The sequence below is a fragment of the Arvicola amphibius genome, chromosome 13, assembly GCF_903992535.2.
Source record: "Arvicola amphibius chromosome 13, mArvAmp1.2, whole genome shotgun sequence".
NCBI lineage: Eukaryota > Metazoa > Chordata > Mammalia > Rodentia > Cricetidae > Arvicola > Arvicola amphibius.
The window spans coordinates 29,501,892-29,522,956 of NC_052059.1; the positions used below are offsets into that span (position 1 = coordinate 29,501,892).

General features: G+C 40.8%; 1 protein-coding gene across 3 annotated transcripts in view; it reads right to left on the reverse strand.

Moving 5' to 3' along the window:
- Nucleotides 1-19,648, reverse strand: part of Tdrd3 (tudor domain containing 3) — a 155,051-nt gene extending 135,403 nt beyond the window's left edge. For 2 of the 3 annotated variants that reach the window (XM_038309981.1, XM_038309982.1), the window contains exon 1: nucleotides 19,182-19,648. In XM_038309981.1, the coding sequence (XP_038165909.1) occupies nucleotides 19,182-19,222 (41 nt within the window). In that variant the 5' untranslated portion in view covers nucleotides 19,223-19,648. The remainder of the gene's footprint in view (nucleotides 1-19,181) is intronic. The other variant, XM_038309980.1, reaches the window with a different exon arrangement.
- Between the last annotated feature and the right edge of the window lie 1,417 nt (nucleotides 19,649-21,065).

Here is a 21,065-nt window from a genome sequence, read left to right on the forward strand (position 1 = left end):
TAAAGGCAGAGAGGAAAATGGCCGGAATTTAGACCTCTATACTTGGGGCCTCTACTGAGCCCTAACACTAAACCTAACTAAAGTAGGCCATACTGAGCCCTAACACTAAACCTAACTAAAGTAGGCCATGTTTTTTAAATATTAGAAATGTATGTTCAGTCAGTTCTGCATATGCACTAATATCAATGCAAATATTTATTCACAAATATATCCATGTAAATATAAATTTATTCATGTAAGGATAAACAAAACTTGAAGCTCTATTGACCTTTTAAGATAGTCGGACTTTTGAGTGTACCAACTATGATTTGTGTCATGATCATTTACATGTAAGTATATCTTATTATCCCACACTTAACATATATTTGACATGGTATTCCCTTCCATGATGGCAATTGAATCCCAATTTAACTCTCAACTTCTTAAGAAGATACATGTAATCATATAAAGATATAGTTCTTTAAATCATCTCTGCAAAAATCTTAACAACTGCTAGAAAACTTAGTGAGTAAAATTCTGATACATGGGGCAGGAAAAAACAGGTAAAAATGTGTTTATCAACAAAGTCCAAAGATACCTTGGTGGTGGTGGCCCACACCCTTAATTCCAGCACTTGGGAGGAGAGGGTAGGACCAGCCTGATCTCAGAGCAAGTTCTAGGACAGTCAAGACCACACAAAGAAAGCCTGTCTTATAAAACAAAACAACAACAAAAAAAAGTCAAATGTTATTTTAGGTGGCTACTTTACACAAATTTACAAGTATGGACGGACTAATGACTACTAAAATTTTACTATATCCATACAGTCAAAATGTGTTTAACATTTGTCCTTGAAAACCTTTAATAGGAATCAATTCTCAACTATCAAAGAAACAATATATACTTCTAAAGATTTCTGTTGAATTTGTAATTGATTATTTGAATGAAGATAAAATGATTTAAAATATACAACCAGAAGTCAACAAAAAATTACCATCAGCTGTTGCAGGAGCACATTCTGGTCCTTCAGCCAATAGCCTTTAAGATACCAGCCCACTGGGGCGTGGTCTCTTATATGTTAAAAAGCAGGGGGAACGGGGCACTCTCTCTCTTGCTTCAGGCTCCCATTCCATCTGCTAGACTCTCTGTTTCCTGTTTGCAACGAGAGAACTGTTGTTTGATACAGTGAGCTGTAAGATTTTCCCCTCAAATAAATAACCTTTTCTATTATCCATAATTCTCAATTGGTGTGGGATTGTTTTACGGTTTCATCTGGTGCCCAACATTTGGTTTTGGAACCCCACAACTCTATTGCCCACCACCAGCGCAGAGTGTGCCCAGCTTGGAGCGAGCCCTCCCTCAGCAGGCAGTGCCTGTGCGTGGAGCCAGCAGTCATATAGAATCTCGTGCAGTGGTTTTTCTAAGGATCATCTGCAGTTCTTTTCTCTTTACACGCCTTGAATTGGCTTCAAGTACCCACACACCCTACCATTTGCCTCCTACCAGGATGACTGCAGACATTTCGGTGAGATGTGGGTTTCCCCCATCTGAGCCAGCTGTTCTGCAGCATTCTAACAATTTGTTTGCATTTGCCGATTCCATTGCTCGAGACATTCAGAGAGCACAGTCTGTGATTTATCTTTTAGCATTCTTCTCTAAAATCAGATTTCAGACAGGCCACAGGTGAATTCACATGCACCACTGCGCCCCCTGGATTAGTTTTGTAGGTGGCCTGCAACACCTACTGGCACGTTACAGTTATTGCACCTATTCCAGCTAATTGAACCACAGGTAAGATTTAATGTCCTAAATATAGAGCATAAGTTGTTAATTTAAAGGGGCAACATGTCAGACAACCTAACCATCCAAAGTTTCAATAGCCTCTTTACTTACACCATGTGTGAGGTTTTAAACGACTTATAAGATGATGTCCCTTCTACTTCACTATTTTTGATTCTGGCAATTAGTCTTGTACTCAATATTTTTTTCTTTAAAAAATGGTTTGACAATAGGGCTAGAAATGAAGCATTTTTAGAAATGGTACAGTCTTTTCAGACTGAAACCACACTTCTCAGGAAAGAGGTTGGAAATCTGAAGAATACGGCCAATTTAACTAACAAAACTCAGTCAACTGAGGTACTTTTGGAAATGGTACATACTGACAGTAATTTATTTAAAGGAAGATTCAGCACTATAGAGAAGGAAACAGTCAATTTGGTACATAAAACCCAATCAATGACAGTGTGTGCTAAAGCATTATTTGACAGAATTCGCACTGTTGAATGTGTTAATCAGACTCTGGCAAAGGGGTGACAGATGGATTGATAGAATTTCTCTCCAGCAAGGTAATATGCATGCTATGAAGATTTTGTCCAAGGATGAGACATTATCTCTGTCTGGACAGACTTCATACCTTGTAATCCTCAATGAGGGCATCAGAGCAGAAAACTGGACAGGAGATCCAGACATTGCAAAAGGCAGTGGTAAACAGATTTGAAAAGATTGCAGAAATTATCAAATTTGATGACCAGAAACAAAAGGTAAAAAGGCAAAATTTAACCTCATGTCAGTACGTAAAAATTTCCAAGATTCTACCTGCCTTTCCAGTAATAACATCAGAAAAAGTATCTGGCTCCAAATACCCTAACGTTGTCAAGGAATATATATGGGAGCCCATACGTATGACTGATCTAAAAGAAATTAAGCAAGCAATTGTACCTTACAGGCTACATTTGTCTTTTGTTAGGGAAATGTTCAAAACGTGGGCTTTCAGTAGCAAAGCCGTACCTCAAGATTGGGCTCAGTTAATGTCAGCAGTCCTAGAAATTGGACCACAGTTGCTTTGGAGGTACTTGTTAAAAGAGGAAGCAAGAATTTTAGAGCAACAAGGTAAAAAAAAAAAAAAAAAAGGACTTGAGATTTCCATAGATCAAATTCTAGGTGAAAGACTTTACTCTGATCCTTAGCATCAAGCTCTTTATGATGACCACAATTGTCCCTATGCACCACAGCAGCTTTAAAGGCTTGGGACAGGGTTCAAAACCAAGAAAGAGAGTTGAATCACGTCTGAGGGTTAAACAGGGTCAGAGAGAACCTTTTAGTGTCTTTTTGCAAAGACTAACTAGGGCTGTACAAATAGGGGTAACTGACCCAGAAGCTAGATGTATAATAATTGAATTTTGGGCTTATGAGAATGCCAACATTGAGTGCAAATGGATCCTTGGGCCTTTAAAGACCAGATCAGCACCCATGGGTGAATGGGTCTTGCATACAATGAATGTCGAGACACCTGACTATGGTACTGAAGCGTGGGAAGGAAAAGCAATTTCCAATGGTAAGAGATGACATCAGAATACCAGATGTTTTAATTGTGGTAGAATGGGACATCTGAAAAGGGATTGTAGACAATGCATTCCAAGGAATAATGTGTCTTCTAGGAATGGCAGAAATAGGAGGACTCAGCCTCCAGCTATATGTAGGATGTGTGGCAAAGGTCAACATTCAACAAATGAATGTAGGTAAACGACAGATAGACAAGGCAACCCAATACCATCAGGAAACGCCATAGGGGGGCTTCTCGCAGGCCCCCATGATGAATGTGGCCCAGTCACTCCCAGTTACTGTGGAGTACCTGTCTTGCCAGGAAAATTAAAAAATCCAATGCCTGCTCTAAAAAAACAATACTGGTCTGAATGACAGGTTAAATGTGGAGGATGAGTCAAAAACTCCAGTAGGACAGAGGAAACGTATATTTTGGCAGACTTCTATAAATGATCAAAGACCAAAGCTAAGGGTTTGTATAAATGGCATTTTATTGAAGGTTTATTAGACACTGGTGTGGATGTATCATTACTCCAGAATATTGGCATCTGAATTGTCCTCTTCAGCAGGTAGATGCTCAGTTCCTGGAAATTGGAACCCTATCTCAGGTAAAACAAAGCACAAGATGGGTTGAATGCATAAGGCCTGAAGGGCAAATACGAACACTAAGACCATATATAGCCAATATTTCAGTGAATTTGTGGGGTCATGACCTATTGCAGCAATGGAATACCCAGATTAACATTCCTGCAGCCCCCAAAACTTATGTTTCTGAGGAATTAGAAAGTATTACAGATGGCAGGCACAAGCCATTCGGGTTGTACAATTGATAAACAATTGATAAACCCTCAGAGGTACCAACAGCCCTACCTTTAAAATGGTTAACTGAAAAAACACTATGGATTAAGCAGTGGCCTCTAGGTGAGGAAAAGTTGCAAGCTTTAGAACAGCTCATACAAGAGCAACTAGATGCTCAACATACAGAAGAATCTACCAGCCCTTGGAATTCTCCTGTATTTGTTGTTAAAAAGATATATGGAAAATGGAGAATGCTGACAGATCTAAGGGCTATCAACAAGGTTATTTAACCTATGGGCCCTCTGCAATCTAGAATTCCTCTGCCTTCTTTGTTACCAAAGGGATGGCTTCCCATAGTTATTGATTTAAAGGATTGTTTCTTCACTATACCTTTATAAGAAAAGGATAGAGAAAAGTCTGCCTTCACAGTGCCTACTTATAATTCTCAGCCTACTAGAAGATATCAATGGACGCTCCTCCCACAGGGAATGCTCAATAGCCTCACCCTGTGCCAATACTTTGTCAGCCAGTCATTGGAAATACTATGTGAGCAATTTCCTAGGTCTATAATCTACCATCATATGGATGACATTTTGATATCTAATTCAAATGCAGATACTTTAGAAAGGATGTTTGAAGAAGTAAAGAAAGTCTTGCCTAAATAGGGATTACAAATTGTCCCTGAAAAGATTCAGAGAGGAGATTCTGTTAGGTTACCTAGGTTACAGAATAGACTTACAGAAAATTAGAACACAAAAGGCACAAATTAGGAGAGACCAGTTGCGGACTTTTAATGACTTTCAAAGATTTTTGGGAGACATTTCTAGTGTATGACCGGCTATTGGGATAACACCTGATCTTATAATCATTTAAACAAAAACTTAGATGGTGATAAAGACTCGAATAGTCCCAGAGAATTAACAGCTGAAGCGGAAAAGGAATTGGTGATTGTTGAGGAGAAATTACAGGAGGCACATGTGGATAGGGTGAATCCAAATCTTAATTGTATTCTAGTCATATTGTCTTCCAGAATTTCTCCTACAGGAATTTTAATGCAGAGGGATGATATTATCTTAGAATGGATCTTTTTACCACATAAACCAAGTAAAAAATTAAAAACTTATGTGGAAAAGTCTCTGAATTGATTATAAAATTGAGACTTCGTCAATTAACAGGTATAAACCCAGCAGAGATTATAGTGCCTTTTACTGCTGATGAAATAAAAAAGTTATGGGAAGACAATGAACCTTGGCAAAAGGCTTGTGCTAATTTTTTGGAGAAATTAATAGCAAATATCCCAAAAACGATAGACTTAAACTTATAAAGAGAAGTTCTTGGATTCTTCTCCGAATTGTATGTGATGCACCAATAACAGAAGTCTGTACATTTAATAATGATGCAAATAAAACAGGGAAGGCAGGTCACAAATCAGAGGATTAAAGTAAGGTGGAACAAAGCCCTTATAATTCTGTCCAGAAGGCAAAACAATATGCTATTCTTATGATACTAAGGGATTTTAAAAAACCTCTCAATATAGTTATAGTTACAATATGCAGAAAGAGTTGTCTTACATATCGAAACTGCTGAATTTATACTGGATGATACAGAATTGACTTCACTGTTCATCCAGGTGCAAGACATAATCAGGAATAGGCTTTGTCCTATATACATAACACACATCTGAACCCATACGGGTCTGCCAGGTCCTCTAGTACAAGGTAACACAGAAATTGATCAATTATTGATTGGAAGTGTGTTGCAGGCTTCTGAATTTCATTAAAAACATCATGTCAATAACAAAGGTTTAAAGAAAGAGTTTTCTATTACATGGCAACAAGCTAAGGAGATGATAAAGAGGTGTCCTACTTGTTCTTTCTATAATCAAACACCGTTGCTGCAGGGAATAACCCTAAGGGTTCTCAAAGTAATGAAATCTGGCAGATGAATGTGTTCCACTTTACAGAATTTGGTAAATTAAAGTATGTACACCACACCAAAAACAAGTATTCAGGTTTTCAATGGGCAAATGCCTTGAGCTCAGAAAAGGCTGACTTAGTAAATACAAATTTATTAGAAATTATGGCTATCTTGGGCATTCCTGCACAAAAAAAGACAGACAAAGGTCCAGCATATGTATCTAAGAAAATTAAATGGTTTTTAGCTTTATAATATAAATCACATTACAGGTATACCAAATAATCCTACAGGTCAGGCAGTTACTGAAAGGTCAAATAGCACTATAAAGGATATGCTGAACAAACAGAAAGGGATGGAAAATACCCCCAGAAATAGATTGCATAATGCTAATTTTCTTAATGCTAATGAGAAAGGGACAACAGCAGCAGAGATACATTGTATAATAGAAAAGTCTTCTGAATTAAATCAATTGGTTTATTTCAAGCTTGAATTTAGCAAAGTACAGAGCCATTGTCCAGTTCCAAAACCAGCTAAATATATATACAGGTGTATGTGTGTGTGCATGTGTATGTGTGTGTAGATGTAAGTGTAACCTGTACCTTTATACATAACCCGTAAGGATCATCTAGAAAACGGAATATGGACAATGGCTCTGTACTTCGCTAAATCCAAGCTTGTTGTTAAAAGAAACATTCAGAGTTTCTGTCTCATATTGGGAGGCATCAGGTATGGGACAGAAGGAAGAGTTTAGGGAAAAAAATTACTTTCTCCATGCCTATTTTGTCTATATCATATTCTTCATTGTATGAATGTTTATATGAATGATGTTTAAGTTTTCCATGATGAACAATAGATTTTCCTACAGATCCCTTTCCTGCAGTAATCTTTGAAGTTTCCAGGAAGAAGATGGGGCCACACAGCAACCACTCCACCTAATTGAGATGACATCATGATGTAGACAGTACTACTATAAGACCATTTTGGGTACCAGCTGCTGAAATGGTGCACCTTCTCATATTCTGGCCAAAACTCCAAATGAGAACTTTGAAAAACAAAAACAGAAACCTATTGACAGCTAGGAAATTGTTTGCAACTATACTAGACAGAAATTTTGGAACTTAACCACCACTTAATTTTTGCAGGATCCCATTAAGAGAATATCGCCCCCATGACAGCCAGAGCAATTCTAGAAGATGAAACCCCCATCCCAAAAAAGTCTGTCCATAGGGTTGGGAACACTGTTTAGGGGTAAGTATCGTACTAGATAGAGAAAACTATGTTGGTTCAAAAAAGGGGGGGAATAGTAATAGTGGGTAATAGAGTGAATACTTGTGAGTTATTATTTATGGATAATTTACATTAGTATAGTTTTGTATATTGATACAAGTTCAAATTATATTTGTTACTTTTGTTTATATTATTTGTACATATATACAAAGTTATTTTGCCAGTTATATGCATGTTTCTACCTCAGTTTAGGACATTTTGTATATTGTTACAACGTTTAGGGTATATTTGCATATTATTATAGGTCAACAGTTGTTCATGTTTGTTGTACATACAGATAGATCAATTAGGTTCCTTAGATAGAGATTGTATTTTGTCTAGATAGGTATTCTTCCACCACTTCAAGGTTCTTTAGAACATTGGATTTAAATAACTTAGGGTTCTGTTGACATGAGACATGATTGTTTCTGACAGTACCAATCTATTCCCAAGAGAATGTTGAGCACCAGAGACAGTCTACTTGGAGCATGTTTTCTTCTTGGTAAAACTGGCCTTTGGGCAAGGAACTGACAATGCTTCAACCACTGACAAGTTACATAGTATCCGGAAATGGATAAGCAGAACTGTCAAATCTTGCCAAGACAGAGTAAAAATTTTGAAAAATTTCCTCCCTCTGAAAATGGTCTGTCAGTTACACTAAGCCTCAGCCAATGTTGGTTGCTTCAACGTTGCAAAATGAGACTTTGGGTAATTGCTCAGGTAGCTAATAGTCTCTGTCATATATTGTTCACTTTGGAAGCTACTTGATTGTACTTCCAGCCTGCTCAAGTAATATTGTCTCCCTTCTCAGACCTTTGATGGGGTTGAAGATTAGATAGTCATAGTTACTGTACTCTTATAATCTAGCCAAGCCATTTCCTATACAAGACTTGAACTACATAGGACAGAATGTTTATTAAAACATTTATCATATGTTCCTTGCTTAATATTGTTTATGCTGGATATAATTCTAATTATACTTGATACCTGTTCCTAGTGTATATAGTTTTGTATTGGGTTTGGAACTCTTATTTAAACAAAAAGGGGAGGTGCTGTGGGAGCACATTCTGCTCCTTCAGCCAATAGCCTTCAAGATACCAGCCACTGGGACATGGTCTCTTACACTTTAAAAAGCAGAGGGAACCAGGCGTGCGCTCGCTCTTGCTTCCGCCTCCCATTCCAGCTGCTAGACTCTGTTTCCTCTTTGCGATGAGAGGACTGCTGTTTGGGACGGTGATCTATAAGTTTTTCCCCTCAAATAAATAACCTTTTTTATTATCCATAATTCTTAACTGGTGTGGGATTGTTTTACAGCTTCAAACAGCAACCAAAACAAAAAAAAAAACTGTATCCTCATCTTGCTCAACCTCAAAATGTTGCAACTATAGATGACTTACTTAGACGTCTGCATACTAACCCTACCCCATCCTGACCCAAGTAAAACTCAGTCAGAAAAAGCAGTCACATCAATATGATCCTGCAGAAATCTCACTCGCTAGGCTCTGAATACACTTTTCCCCTTTAAAACTCATGCTGGAGCTTAATCTCCACTCTGAAGTATTAGAGGGTGGAAACTTATGTGGTATTTAAGAAAAGCATTCATGGAAGGGGACTAGAGTAGATAAGGTTATGAGAGGACAAACCTCCATGACACCAGTAGCTTTCTAAAAGAAAGAAAGTGACAGAACACATGCAGACAAGTGCTACCTGCTATTGCCATGCAAGTCTCCACACCTCAGGACTGCCATCATGTGAGGCAGTCACCCACCCTACTACCAGGAGTCTTGGGAACTAAGCAAAACCACTGAGAACCCTACTACACAAGCTTGGTATCCTAACCAGCAACTTTGAAATAAAGGGTGTTTTCATTGTTCATGACTGAAAGGTAATAAAAGAGAAGCCTACACTTGATCTTCTTTTTTCAGAAGTTTATAAAATTATAAGCCACTGAGTTTGACTTTATTTAGAAAATTTCTCTACCAATATTCAGTATTTAATGTTTCCTGTTGGGTATTTCACAAAATTCACCTTCATTAACTCCTAAGTTCTACAAAGCTCCAAGAAGTTAGCAAATTACAAACGCCTTTTTATTTATTTTATTCCATTTACTTATGGAGGTGTGGCACATAGGCAAAGGAAACTTCTAGGAGTCGGCTCTCTCCTTCCAATTTGTGGGTGCCAGAGATCAAACTCAGGTCATCGGGCTTGGCTGCAAATGCCTTCATCTGCTGACTTATATCCTTCCTGGTTTTCTTAGTGTCTTCAATTAGTACAGTCTTCTTGGTAGAGTCTTCTGAAAATCTGCAGTTAAAATTTTTTAACTTGAATTTTATATCTAAATCATATGTGAAGGGTTGAAGCAAAATTTTAAAGAACCCTCAAGAATCTGTCTCAAAACTGTTCTGTCTCTAATGCTAGTAAGTCAATAAATAATCAGAAATCTCTTAAAAGAAATATGTCCATTTTCTGTTAGAAAAATGAATACCTTTACAATGCACTCAGAAGCATTTTTTCCTCCCTGCCAGTCTTTAATGGCTAAATCTCACATAAAAATGCTGAAGTTTCTCAGTACTTGAGTGTAGCTTCTCAGAGATGGGTTCTCAGATCAGTGCTGTCCAACAGAGACACCAGGTCAGCCGCATACTGACAATAAACTCTCCAGTAGTCACATTAAAATCTATTGTAAAGATGTGTATACACCTGTGTCTTTATGTGGGTATGTGCACGTGAAAACAGGTGCCCTCGAGGACAGTTGAAGCATCCTCTAAAGTTGAGTAAGATAACATGCAAGCATTTGTACACCTTCCGTACGTACTAGGAACCGAACTCACATCCTCTGCAAGAGCCATCCTTCCAGCCTTGCTACCAGCCCCATTTTAAAGTGAATAGAAATAGAAAAAACTAAATTGACATATTTAATACAATATATTGAAAATACCATTTAAATATATAAACAATAAAATAATGCAAACTTTACATTTTTTAGCCGGGCGGTGGTGGCGCACGCCTTTAATCCCAGCAGAGGCAGGCGGATCTCTGTGAGTTCGAGACAAGCCTAGTCTACAAGAGCTAGTTCCAGGACAGGCTCCAAAGCCACAGAGAAACCCTGTCTCGAAAAACCAAAAAAAGAAAAAAAAAAAAAACTTTACATTTTTATCCTAAATTTTCCAAACTAGGTATACATCTTATAGTAATCTGAACTTGGACTAGACACATTTTAAGTGTTCAATAGCTACATGTGGACATTATAGTACACAAAAATGTCCCCAAAGGCGTTTATATTGAAGACGTAACCCAATGCAGCCACGTTTAAGATGAGGTCTTTGAAGAAGCAAATAGGTGATGGGGGCTCTGTTCTCATCCGTGCACTTATCCATGGATGAGTTCATAATCAAATGCACTATCAGAAGGTGAAAGTGGCAGAAACTGGAGTTGGTAGCATGGAATAAGGGGAAGTAGGTTAACAAAAATGCATCTTAGAAAGATGTAACTTGTTTCTCTCTCCTCCCGCTCCCCACTGTCAGAGTACAGTCAAATAACACGGTTGAAAGCATGGGATTAAATAAGTCTTTCTTCCATTAAGTTATTTTTCTTGGGCACTTTGACATATCAAAGGAAACTGAACTGACAATGGCTAATACCTACTTACTAGTTAGAAGTGGCTGCCATCACCAGCTACACTCATTGGCCTCCAAATTTTCCATATCTAGTCTGGTCTTCACTCCTGAGAACAAGATTAGTATTTCCTAACACCCAGCCAACGTCTTATTTTAGATGACTCAAAGGCATCTCACAGTTCAAATATTATTTTATTTTAGTTTATGACCCAACCCCCTGCAAAATACACTAATCATCTAATAGCCCCCCCAAAAAATAAAATTACAACCGATTCATGTATGTAAGCCTGAAAACTGGAACCAATTCCTTGCCACTTCCTTTGTCACCCTTTGTAGCAGGTGTTATGGAATAACACAAAACTTTTAATACGCTTTTTATAAACTCTTCAAGCCCTGAAAAAGTTCTGCTTGATTCACAAATATCTCAGAAACCAATCTCTATTGCACACCATCGCAACCATCACCATCTACTCCTGTTCGGCTCAACAACTGCAGTACAAGGTTATCACAAACTCAAACAGTGAGGTTACCCCACCGTAACAACCCATCCACTGATTAAAACTCATCAACTTCTTTCCACTAATTATGAAATAAAAGTAAAATATACTGATTATAAGAAAGTGCCTGCCACCACACAATGTTCAATGATTACTTGTTGCAATGTATCTGCCTGCTTTTCCCTAGACAAAAATCAGACACAATGTTAAGACAGAATGTACAAACGATGCTTATATATTATTACACCGGAAAGTTTTCTAGGCTCCCACATCTGGGTTAATTGCTTTCAAATGTGTTTCACCACCATTCTACAAGTAAAACAATAGTGCAAATCATGTTTAAATTCTGCCTGTCATACAACACCACACTCCAAAACAAACACTGTATTTTGCACACAGGAAGCATAAATATTTACTAAGAGTACTTCAGTACATACAGTTCTGTTGGGGCTACGATTCTGTATATTGATTTATTAATGTAAAGACAGCATACATCCAACACCACTATACTAAGAAGACCTATTTGACTCTACTTTAAAGGCCACAAAACTGCAATACATGTCAAAGGGGCCTATACACTCAGACATGAATGCACACACATACACATTTTAGTACACATGTTCCCTTGTGAGGTTACAATACACACTAAGCTTTCCCTTTCCACCCTTTCTTTTCTGCTCTCTGCATCTTTGATGACTTCTTAACACATCACGTTATTGTCACATATACTTTCCCATCTGCTTTTTCCCATTGTGCTACAGCTCCACAAATATTTCTCTAATCTTCACATCAAAAATGTTCTGTTGTTGTTAGCAAAGTCTACTTACTGTATAAATCACACAGAAGTAAAGCTTCACCTGCCCACACACTACAGACCTTAAGAATTTTTTGACTGACAGCACTTAAATCATCAAAATGCCAATATTCTTCTTTTGTCAGAATGAGCAAACATCAGCTAGATCAAGCCGATGTGCTGTTTTTATGACTCTTGAACTGTTACTATGCAGTTTTTAGTTGATTTAGCAAATGCTGCTGTGTGGAAGAAGAAACTATTTTCAACCTGCTGAGACAGCAAATTCCTTTATAGACCTTCATGCTTGAGGCAATCAAGCCTACAGGCAGCTCAAACTAGATTTATAGGTTAGTCACAAAAAAAAGGCTGAAAACAGCACCTTAAAAGTGGAACAGTCTGATAAAATGTCCAGGTTCACTATCAATAGAAGTAACATATTTTAAGACAGAAAGTTAACAAAGGCATACCAACTCTTAACATTTTAGCTTTGCGAATAACATAAACTAAAGAAAGTTTACCAATGTTCACTAAAGTAGGAACTATCTAAAAATGGAGGGTGTTTCCAAGCTAAGTATAATGGGACATGAACATGCGGTTAATCCCAGCATTTGGGAGGTGGAGGCAGAGGCAGGCAGATGTCTGTGAGTTCTAAGACAGCCTGATATACATAGCAAGTACTAGGCTAGTAGCCAGAGTTACATAGTGAGACCCTGTCTAAAAACAATAATAGCAACAAATAAAGTAGTTTCCAATAAGCTTCCTGAAAACCAAATGAAAGTAACTGGTTTCTTTCAATGTTCTTCAGCATCTAAAAGATGTTGATTCTGATACTTCCCAAAAGAGTACAATAAGAATATTTTCATTGGGGTTGGAGCAATGGCTCGTCAGTTAAGGGCACTGGCTGCTCTTCCAGAGGTCCTCAGTTCAATCACCAACAACTATGTGGAGGCTCACAACCATCTCTAATGGAATCTGATGCCCTCTTCTGTCATGCAGGCATACATGCAAATAGAGTACTCATACACATAAAAACATAAATAAATAAATCTTTCTTAAAGAATATTTTTATTAAAGTGGAAATGGAAATGCATTTCATAAGCCAAGTGTCATGGCACACTCTATTAATCCCAGCATTCAGGAGGCTGAAGCAGGTGAAGTTCTGGGAATTCAAGGCCAGCCTGATGGTCTACATAGTGAGTTCCAGTAGAACCATAGCAACATAGCAAGCTTGTCTTAAAAACAAACACCAAAAAAAAAGGAACGAAAACTGCATTTTAAAATTTCAGAAAGAAAGAGTAGAATGCACCTAATATGTAACCTCTTAAAAACTATAATAAGCTTTATATAGTGGTACACATCTGTAACTGGCTATCATACCAACACTAGGGAAGCTGGAGCAAAGTTTCCAGCTCAAAGTCAGCTTGAAATGCACACTGAGGCCATGTGTCAAAGAAAATGAAGAGAGCAGAGGTAAGGAGGGGTAAATACTGTAACACCTATTATGGAATAATAAGGATGAATAAAAATTTCTAAGTCCTTTTCATAGACTTGAAATACAACTACTAGCATTAATATAGAGTTATCTTGATGCTACTCTACTGTCAAAGGTGCTATTGGTCCTGTTAAAAAACATGTTTTTCATTGAAGACTCAGAGCATTCATTCATCAGCAGGCTCCTGGGGAATAGGGAGCCTCAGAGAAAACTGAAACCAACCAAACAAGAAAAGCACAGAAGGGGGCTAAAGAATGGCAATCACATACGCTTTATTGGGATAATTAATGAGGTTCTTAAGAATGCAAATCAAAACAACTCTGAGATTCCAGCTTACACCTGTAAGAATGGCAAAAATTAAAAACACTGATGACAACTTATGCTGGAGAAGTTGTGGGGTACAGGGAACACTCCTGCACTGCAGGTGGGAATGCAAGCTGGTACAACCCCTTTGGATATCAGTGTGGTGATTTCTCAAAAAATAGGAAACAGCCTTCCTCAAGACCCAGCAATACCACTTTTGGGTATATAGCCAAAGGATGCTCAACTGTGCCACAAGGACATGTGATCAACTATGTTCATAGCAACATTGTTTGTCACAGCCAGAACCTGGAAACAACCTAAATGCCCCTTGACCAAAGAATGGATAAGGAAAATGTGGTACATTTACACAATGGAGTACTACAAAGCAGAAAAAAAAATAATGACATCTTGAATTTTGCAGGCAAATGGATGGAGCTAGAAAACATCATACTGAGTGAGGTAACCCAGACCCAGAAAGAGAATTATCATATGTACTCACTCTTAAGTGGTTTTTAAACATAAAGCAAAGAAAACGAAAAAAAAATCACAATCCCAGAGAATCTAGACAACAATGAGGACTCTAAGAGAGACTTACACAGATCTAATCTACAGGGGATGTAGAAAAAGACAAGATCTCCTGAGTAAATTGGAAGCATGGGGAGCCTGGGAGAGGGATGAAGAGAGGGGAGAAGCAGGGAAGGGAGCAGAGAAAAATGTAGAGCTCAATAAAATTTATTTTTTTAAAAAAAAGGTTCTTAAGAAGCATCTATTGGGATAGGAAAGGAAGAGTGAGGGATTGTAAATCTCAGCAATATGACTGAAAGTTGCTCCACTTCTTTACCTCAAGGCAAGAGACACAGAAGAGTAAGACTCCCTCTGCAATCCACACCTCAGTACTTCCATTTTCACTATTTAACCTGGGGTTGCTCGCCTCCAGCACCACAGCTGATGACAGTATATGAGCTGTAGTTTCTTAGTTGTTTAAAGGGGAAACAAATGGGGTTATGGATGTACTTGGAACAAAAGAAGTCAGATAGCGGCAGTAGACAAAGTGAGATAACCCAATGGAGACATTAGCATCATTGTACTCTATCTAGTTCCTTCACTCTATCAAAAAACAAAAACAAACGATGATTAATAAACAAATAGACACCTGGAGTATTCTGTGGTTAAACCATCAATGTTCTGGGAGTCTAAAATATATACTTTTTAAAAAATGAAAACAGCCAAGCGGTGGTGCACGCCTTTAATCCCAGCACTGGGGAGGCAGAGGCCTCCCTTGAGTTCAAGGTCAGCATGATCTACAAGAGCAGGAAGGCCTCCAAAGCTACACAGCGAAACCTGTCTTGGAAAACAAAAAACACACAAACAAAAAAAAAAAAAAAAAAACAAGACAACAAATTCTAGAGCCCAGACTGGCCTGGAATTTGCAGTATTCCTCCAGCTTCATCCAGAGAGTACGTCTGCACGTAGTGCCCAGCCTGAAGACATCATTCCTAATACTCCTTTACACATCTTCAACTGGTGAAGGAAACAAAACACACAATACAGTGCCTTGTTTGTTCAGAAATTAAGATTTATGGATGACATCATTTAAATGATCATTTCTTTGATTATGACATAACCATATCTCAGACTAAGCTTCTTTCCCAAAGACAAAAGAGCAAACAACTCCATTTTTAAATGTAGGGGTTAATTCTGTTTTTTGTTTGTTGGCTTGGGCTTTTTTTTTTTTGAGACACTCTCAGAATGAAGCGAAGGATAGGATTATGAGCACACACAACCAAAGCTAGCTTCCAATGTGTTATTTTTAATCCTTTAAATGAGAAATGGTCGCCACAACTCACTGCAAACAAGTATTGAATTTTCATTCTGAATACGTGACTTCTATTCTTGGTTCTGCTACTTAGAACTGAGCTAACTATTACTCTCTCTGATTTGGTTTTTCCTCACCCTCACACTGAAGGTAAATTATACAACATTAATTCTATAGGCAATATGGTATCACAAACACAGACTCCATGATTACATTGTCCTGGCAAAGGAGGAAGGAGAAAGGAAGGGGAGAGGGAAGAGAGAGGGAAGGAAGGAAGGAGGGAGGGAAGAAAGGAGGGAGGGAAGGAGGTAGGGAGGGAGGGAGGGAAGGAGGGAGGGAGGGAGAGAGGGAGGGAGGGGAGATAGGAGCGAGCAAGCTCCGGATTCTGTGAAAAACTCTACATCAAAGGAATACAGCAGAGAATGATGGAATAGGACACCCAGCCTCCTCTTCTGGCCTCAAAATGTGCGCCCACATACACACATGCATGCATATACCACAGGCACACTCGCCTCTCTCGAAAAAATAATAAAAAAAATAAAGAGAAAAGATTCAAAGACATAATGTGGATAAGTATTGTAAGTAGAAATAAAACAAGACACAATTAATATTACTCCCTATACAAATATAAAGCCAAATACATCTATGAAGTTATTTTATGCATAAAAATAAGCATCAGAAAGGACTAAAATGCCATTTAAGATATTTAAACCACTTTACTGCATAAATCCCTAAAACATTTAAATCAAAGTCCATGAAACCTAATCCTCTGGGTTACAAGCTGGTAATGTGGAGTGGGTGAGGGTATAATACTGCTTAGTTTATAAGCCCAAAGTTTGACTGGGATAATTCTGAACATTCGAGACTTAAAATACTCAAAAGCAACCCTGTAAGTTTCAATAATAACTTGGTCTCTGATCCCCCTGAAGATCACATTATCAGAATGTCATTCACTACTATTTCCCTAACCTACTACTCCACACACAACCGATTGAACAGATTAGTGACAGCGTGGAAGTTTCAGCATTTCATTTTAAAACCTAAACTACTTAAGTACACGAGTTTAAGAATGTTTCGTTACTGTCCACAACTGCAGAAATGCAGATGTCAGAAACCTAAGGAGCTGTTCAAAGCTCTTCTCTGATCTAAGCTTTTCCTCTCGGCACTCTCCTTCAAATTCTGAGCGTAATATAGTAAGCCAGATCAAGCCTGTAATCCCAGTAGCTGGGGAGGCTGGGGCAGGATTGGTGCTTGAGAGTTTGGGCCAGCCTCCCTCCTGGCTTTCAGACTACCTTCTGTGAGTGGTCATTCAATTTCATTCATTCAAGCCTCAAATTAAAGGCCTAGTTCAAGCCACTTCCCTGGGGAGCACCAAGCCTTGGCAGCAGCTCTGACTGGTGAACAAGGATAGGGAACTCCAGGAATCTCCTGCCAGCCTTAGCAGTCTAGGAATAGCAATAACCACTGTCTTCACCTACTTTAGGAGGCACTGTCTCCGGAAGCACAACAGACTGATGGGAAATGAAACACAAGCTGACCTGCAATACAAAGTGGCAAATGCCAAAATAGAATATAGCTGGAGGTTTGTAACAATCAAGCAAAACAGGAAAGGGCTCTCTGCCTGAGCAGTTCGGACAGGGCCATTCTAAGGTCAACACTTTATGACTTAATAGGACCCTACAATGGACTATATATCTGAGTACTAGATACACCAGAAAAGTAAAATATGGTTCTCTGCCCTTAAGAAGATTTGAGAGTCCAAAGAAAACAAATTTTGAATTCGCTGGGCTCCCAATAAAGTAAGAAACCTTCCTAGAAGTAGGTAATGTCATAATGAATTAAAAAGGCCAATTTGTAAATAAAAGGGTATAAGTACTTAAAGAGTAAGGCTCAGTGTAATGAAGAATGGGGTAAACTCCAACGGATGAAGTCTGATGTGATCCAAATTCATAATTCCATCATGAGTTCAAGGCCAGCCTGGGCTCCATAAAATGAAGATTGACCGAAGATTATTCCGCACAGACTAGTAAAAATCAAGAAAATGAAAGGAAGTATTTAAGTAAAAGTTAAAACTGAATAAGGTTAAATTTTTAACTTAAAATTTGTTGGATCAGTGAGGGGGGAGGGAGAATAAAGAAATCTGTAATTTATTACATAAATAAATAATAAATACATAGGACTGGACCAGACTCCTTAGGTCAACATTTATTTCAACCACTCCCTAGCTATGTCATGGGAGAAAGTTACTTAACCGTTCTTTGCCTTCATCTTCACACCTGTGAAATAGGGCAGAAAAAAAAGTAACAAAGACTGTTGGGTCAGTAGCAAAATCATCACAGCACAGATGAGAGTCAAATTCCCATCTTTCAAGCACTGGCCCCTCCTTGGTTTTAATCCTCAAACACCTTCCTACTTCCACGAACCAATGGGATCTAGTGTCCTTTCTCCAAAATAAGCACTTTCCTAAGTACGCATCCACAAAGCCTTTCTTCACCATCTGTCAAAGCCCACTTCTCCAGGAAATTAACCCTCCTTCAATCCCAAAGTGCTCTGCCTGCTCTTTACAGTTTACCAACGCTGCAATAGTTTCCCTAATGCTCGTTTCTCACTCAAGTGTAGTTTCAGAGAGCTTGGACAAATATTATGTTTCATCCTCAACCCAGAAGGTGCCAAGGTGGGAAAGGCGACGCAGACTTAAACTGGACGTTGACAACTGGGATGGCTTGCAATGCCAGAAACTGCTTCGTTTCGAATAATTTTTTAATTGCTTTCGGAACCCCACAAAATCCACGCCACGAAACGTCCTTTAAAGAACACACCGACGCCATCCCTTTCAAGAAAAGTTCCACGGGGCACCCCCGCGCGAGTGGCCCGGCGGCGGTCACCCTCCGCTTGGCAAGTTGAGCGTGCAGCCCGGGCAGCGTCGCAGCGGTCGGCGCGGTAGTTTGAACTGAGGGCAGCGGGCCGGCTCCACGCTCCCGCCAACTTCCCGCAGGCCGCCGCCGCCTTCCGCGTCCGCCCCTCCGCCCGCCCGCAGCGACACCCTCCCGGCCGGAGGACCGCGCACCGTGCTCGGCCCCCCGGGGTCCTCCCGCCGCCCGCTCCCCCCCCCCCCCCCCCGGCACCGAGGCCTCGCTCCCTCCCCGCGGGGCCGCCGCTCCGCTCCGCTCCGCTCCGGGTCGCAGGCCGCCGCCCCAGAGGGGAGCTGAGGGGGGGACTCGCCGAGCTCCGCGTGGCGCCGAGGGCGGAGCTGGCCCCCGGGAGCTCCCGAGAGGTCGGGGGCGGGCGGCGGTGTCCGCCTTCCCCGCCGCGCCCCCCCGGCGTCCCCCCTCTCCCGGACCTGAGCCCACGGGCCGAGCGGCCGGCGCGACTCGGCACTTACCAACCCGCCTGGGACAACGCGGCGCCGGACACCTCGGCCATGGTTAGCTGCTCAGGTCCGGGGATGACGGGGGTCTGAGCGGAGGGTGGGGGACAGGCCTCCTACTGGAGAGCCAGAAAAAGAAAAAGAAGAAGAAAGAGAGGAAAAAAGAAGAAAGAAAAGAAAAAAGAAAAAAAAAAAAAAAACTCCTCCGGTCGACTGTGCTACTGAGCATGCTCAGTGCGACGGGCGCTTCCGCGTGCGGGTTCCGCTCGCCGCGTTTTGCGAGCGGCCGCAGGGGCCAGCCCGGGTGTCGAGCGGCGAGCGGCCAAACGCGGCCTGGGCCCAGGGAGGGATCGGACGCGGCACCGCGGGGAACAGCTCTCGGTTGCCTGCCCCTCCGGTCGCGCCGTCAGGCTGCTGGGTTCTTTGTGAGTTGCACGCTTGGGAAGCGGCGCTTCACGGGGGCGGGACGCGGACTCCCGCGGCCCGGGCGGCGCCTCGAGGGGAGGATGCTAACGCGGCCACGTTTGGGGCGGTGCAGCCCAGCCCATTCTGCACCAGAGCTGATGGTTCTAGTCGGGGCCGGCGCCATGCACTTTGGCCGGGTGGGGGGGGGGGGGGGGGGGGGGTCCGGCCGAGACTCAGGGGGCTGCAGCTCGCACCTCTTCTGAGTCCCGGCAGGCGGATGAGTGAACGGGGCACCCTGATCCCTGCACTTAGCGGGGGTAGCTCTGAAGCCAGGCGGTGGTGACGAGACTGCTTTTCTTGTCACCCTCCTGCTGAGCGTGGCCCTGCCCCAACGCGGCCCGGCGACCTTGGCATCAGCACCTAGCCGGGTTAGTACCGCCCTACCCCGTGCCCTTTACGGCACTCGGGAGGACCGGGGAGCACAGCGGGTCCCGGAGTGGGCATGCGCGGTGACGCTACCGAGCTGCGCCGAACAGCCCCAAACCTGATTGGGCAGGCGGTGGTCACGCAGGCCAATCAGAGAAGAGGAGCCGGAATGGTGCGCTGGCCTAAAAGGCTTCCAAAAAGTTTGCTCCACTTGAGGGTCCTTTGCCTCTTGCAGCCATGGCTGAGGAAAAGGAAAAATTTTTTAAAAGTTGCTTCCCAATGGTTCTGGGAGGTTAAGGACTGTTTGAGAACTCAAACTCGGTCTGCCGTCCGACGCGGTGGTCATTTCAGCTGCGGTCACCACGGAGCCAGACTTGGGACAGAGACTGCAGAATTGGCAGCTGCTCCTGGGGTTTTGGGAAGCAACTTGATAGTTACAGAAAGAAGGGTGATAAGTACCCTGAGGATAGCTAAAATCTCCCAAAACCACGTTGTCTCGATTTCGCTGTCTTCCCTGGACCTACAATTCTAAAGTCACCATGCCTTCTTTAGAAAAGGGACTCTGATACTTGTTTTCAAATGCACTTTGCTCTTAAATAGGTTTTAAGATGTGTACAAGCATGTTCAGAATCAGGAATAACTTTACCTTATTCCCCAGTACTTGCAGTGGTATAAAATGTTTTATGTTATGCATGAGCAATAAGTGTTGCCAAACTGCATAGACAGAAAATAAATACATTTTAAAGATAAATGCATGGCTCAAATTAGTTGCCAATTGTATTGGTTTTTAAATAAAGTACCCTCTTACCAAACATATCTTTTATTTGTGTAAATTGTTAACTGTGGAATTATGTCCCAAACACCAGACTCATTGAATAAAGTCTTTACACTTGTTCTCATGTCTACTGTAATGCAGTACAAATTCACCATTGCAGGTGCTTATGAATTAAGTTAAATGTTCAACAAAATAATAAATTCGCTTCAAGAATGTGATTCCTACCGGAGAAACGTGTTACAATGAAAGCATCAAAAAATAAAATGATGACATTAGTTTAATTAATTAATTAT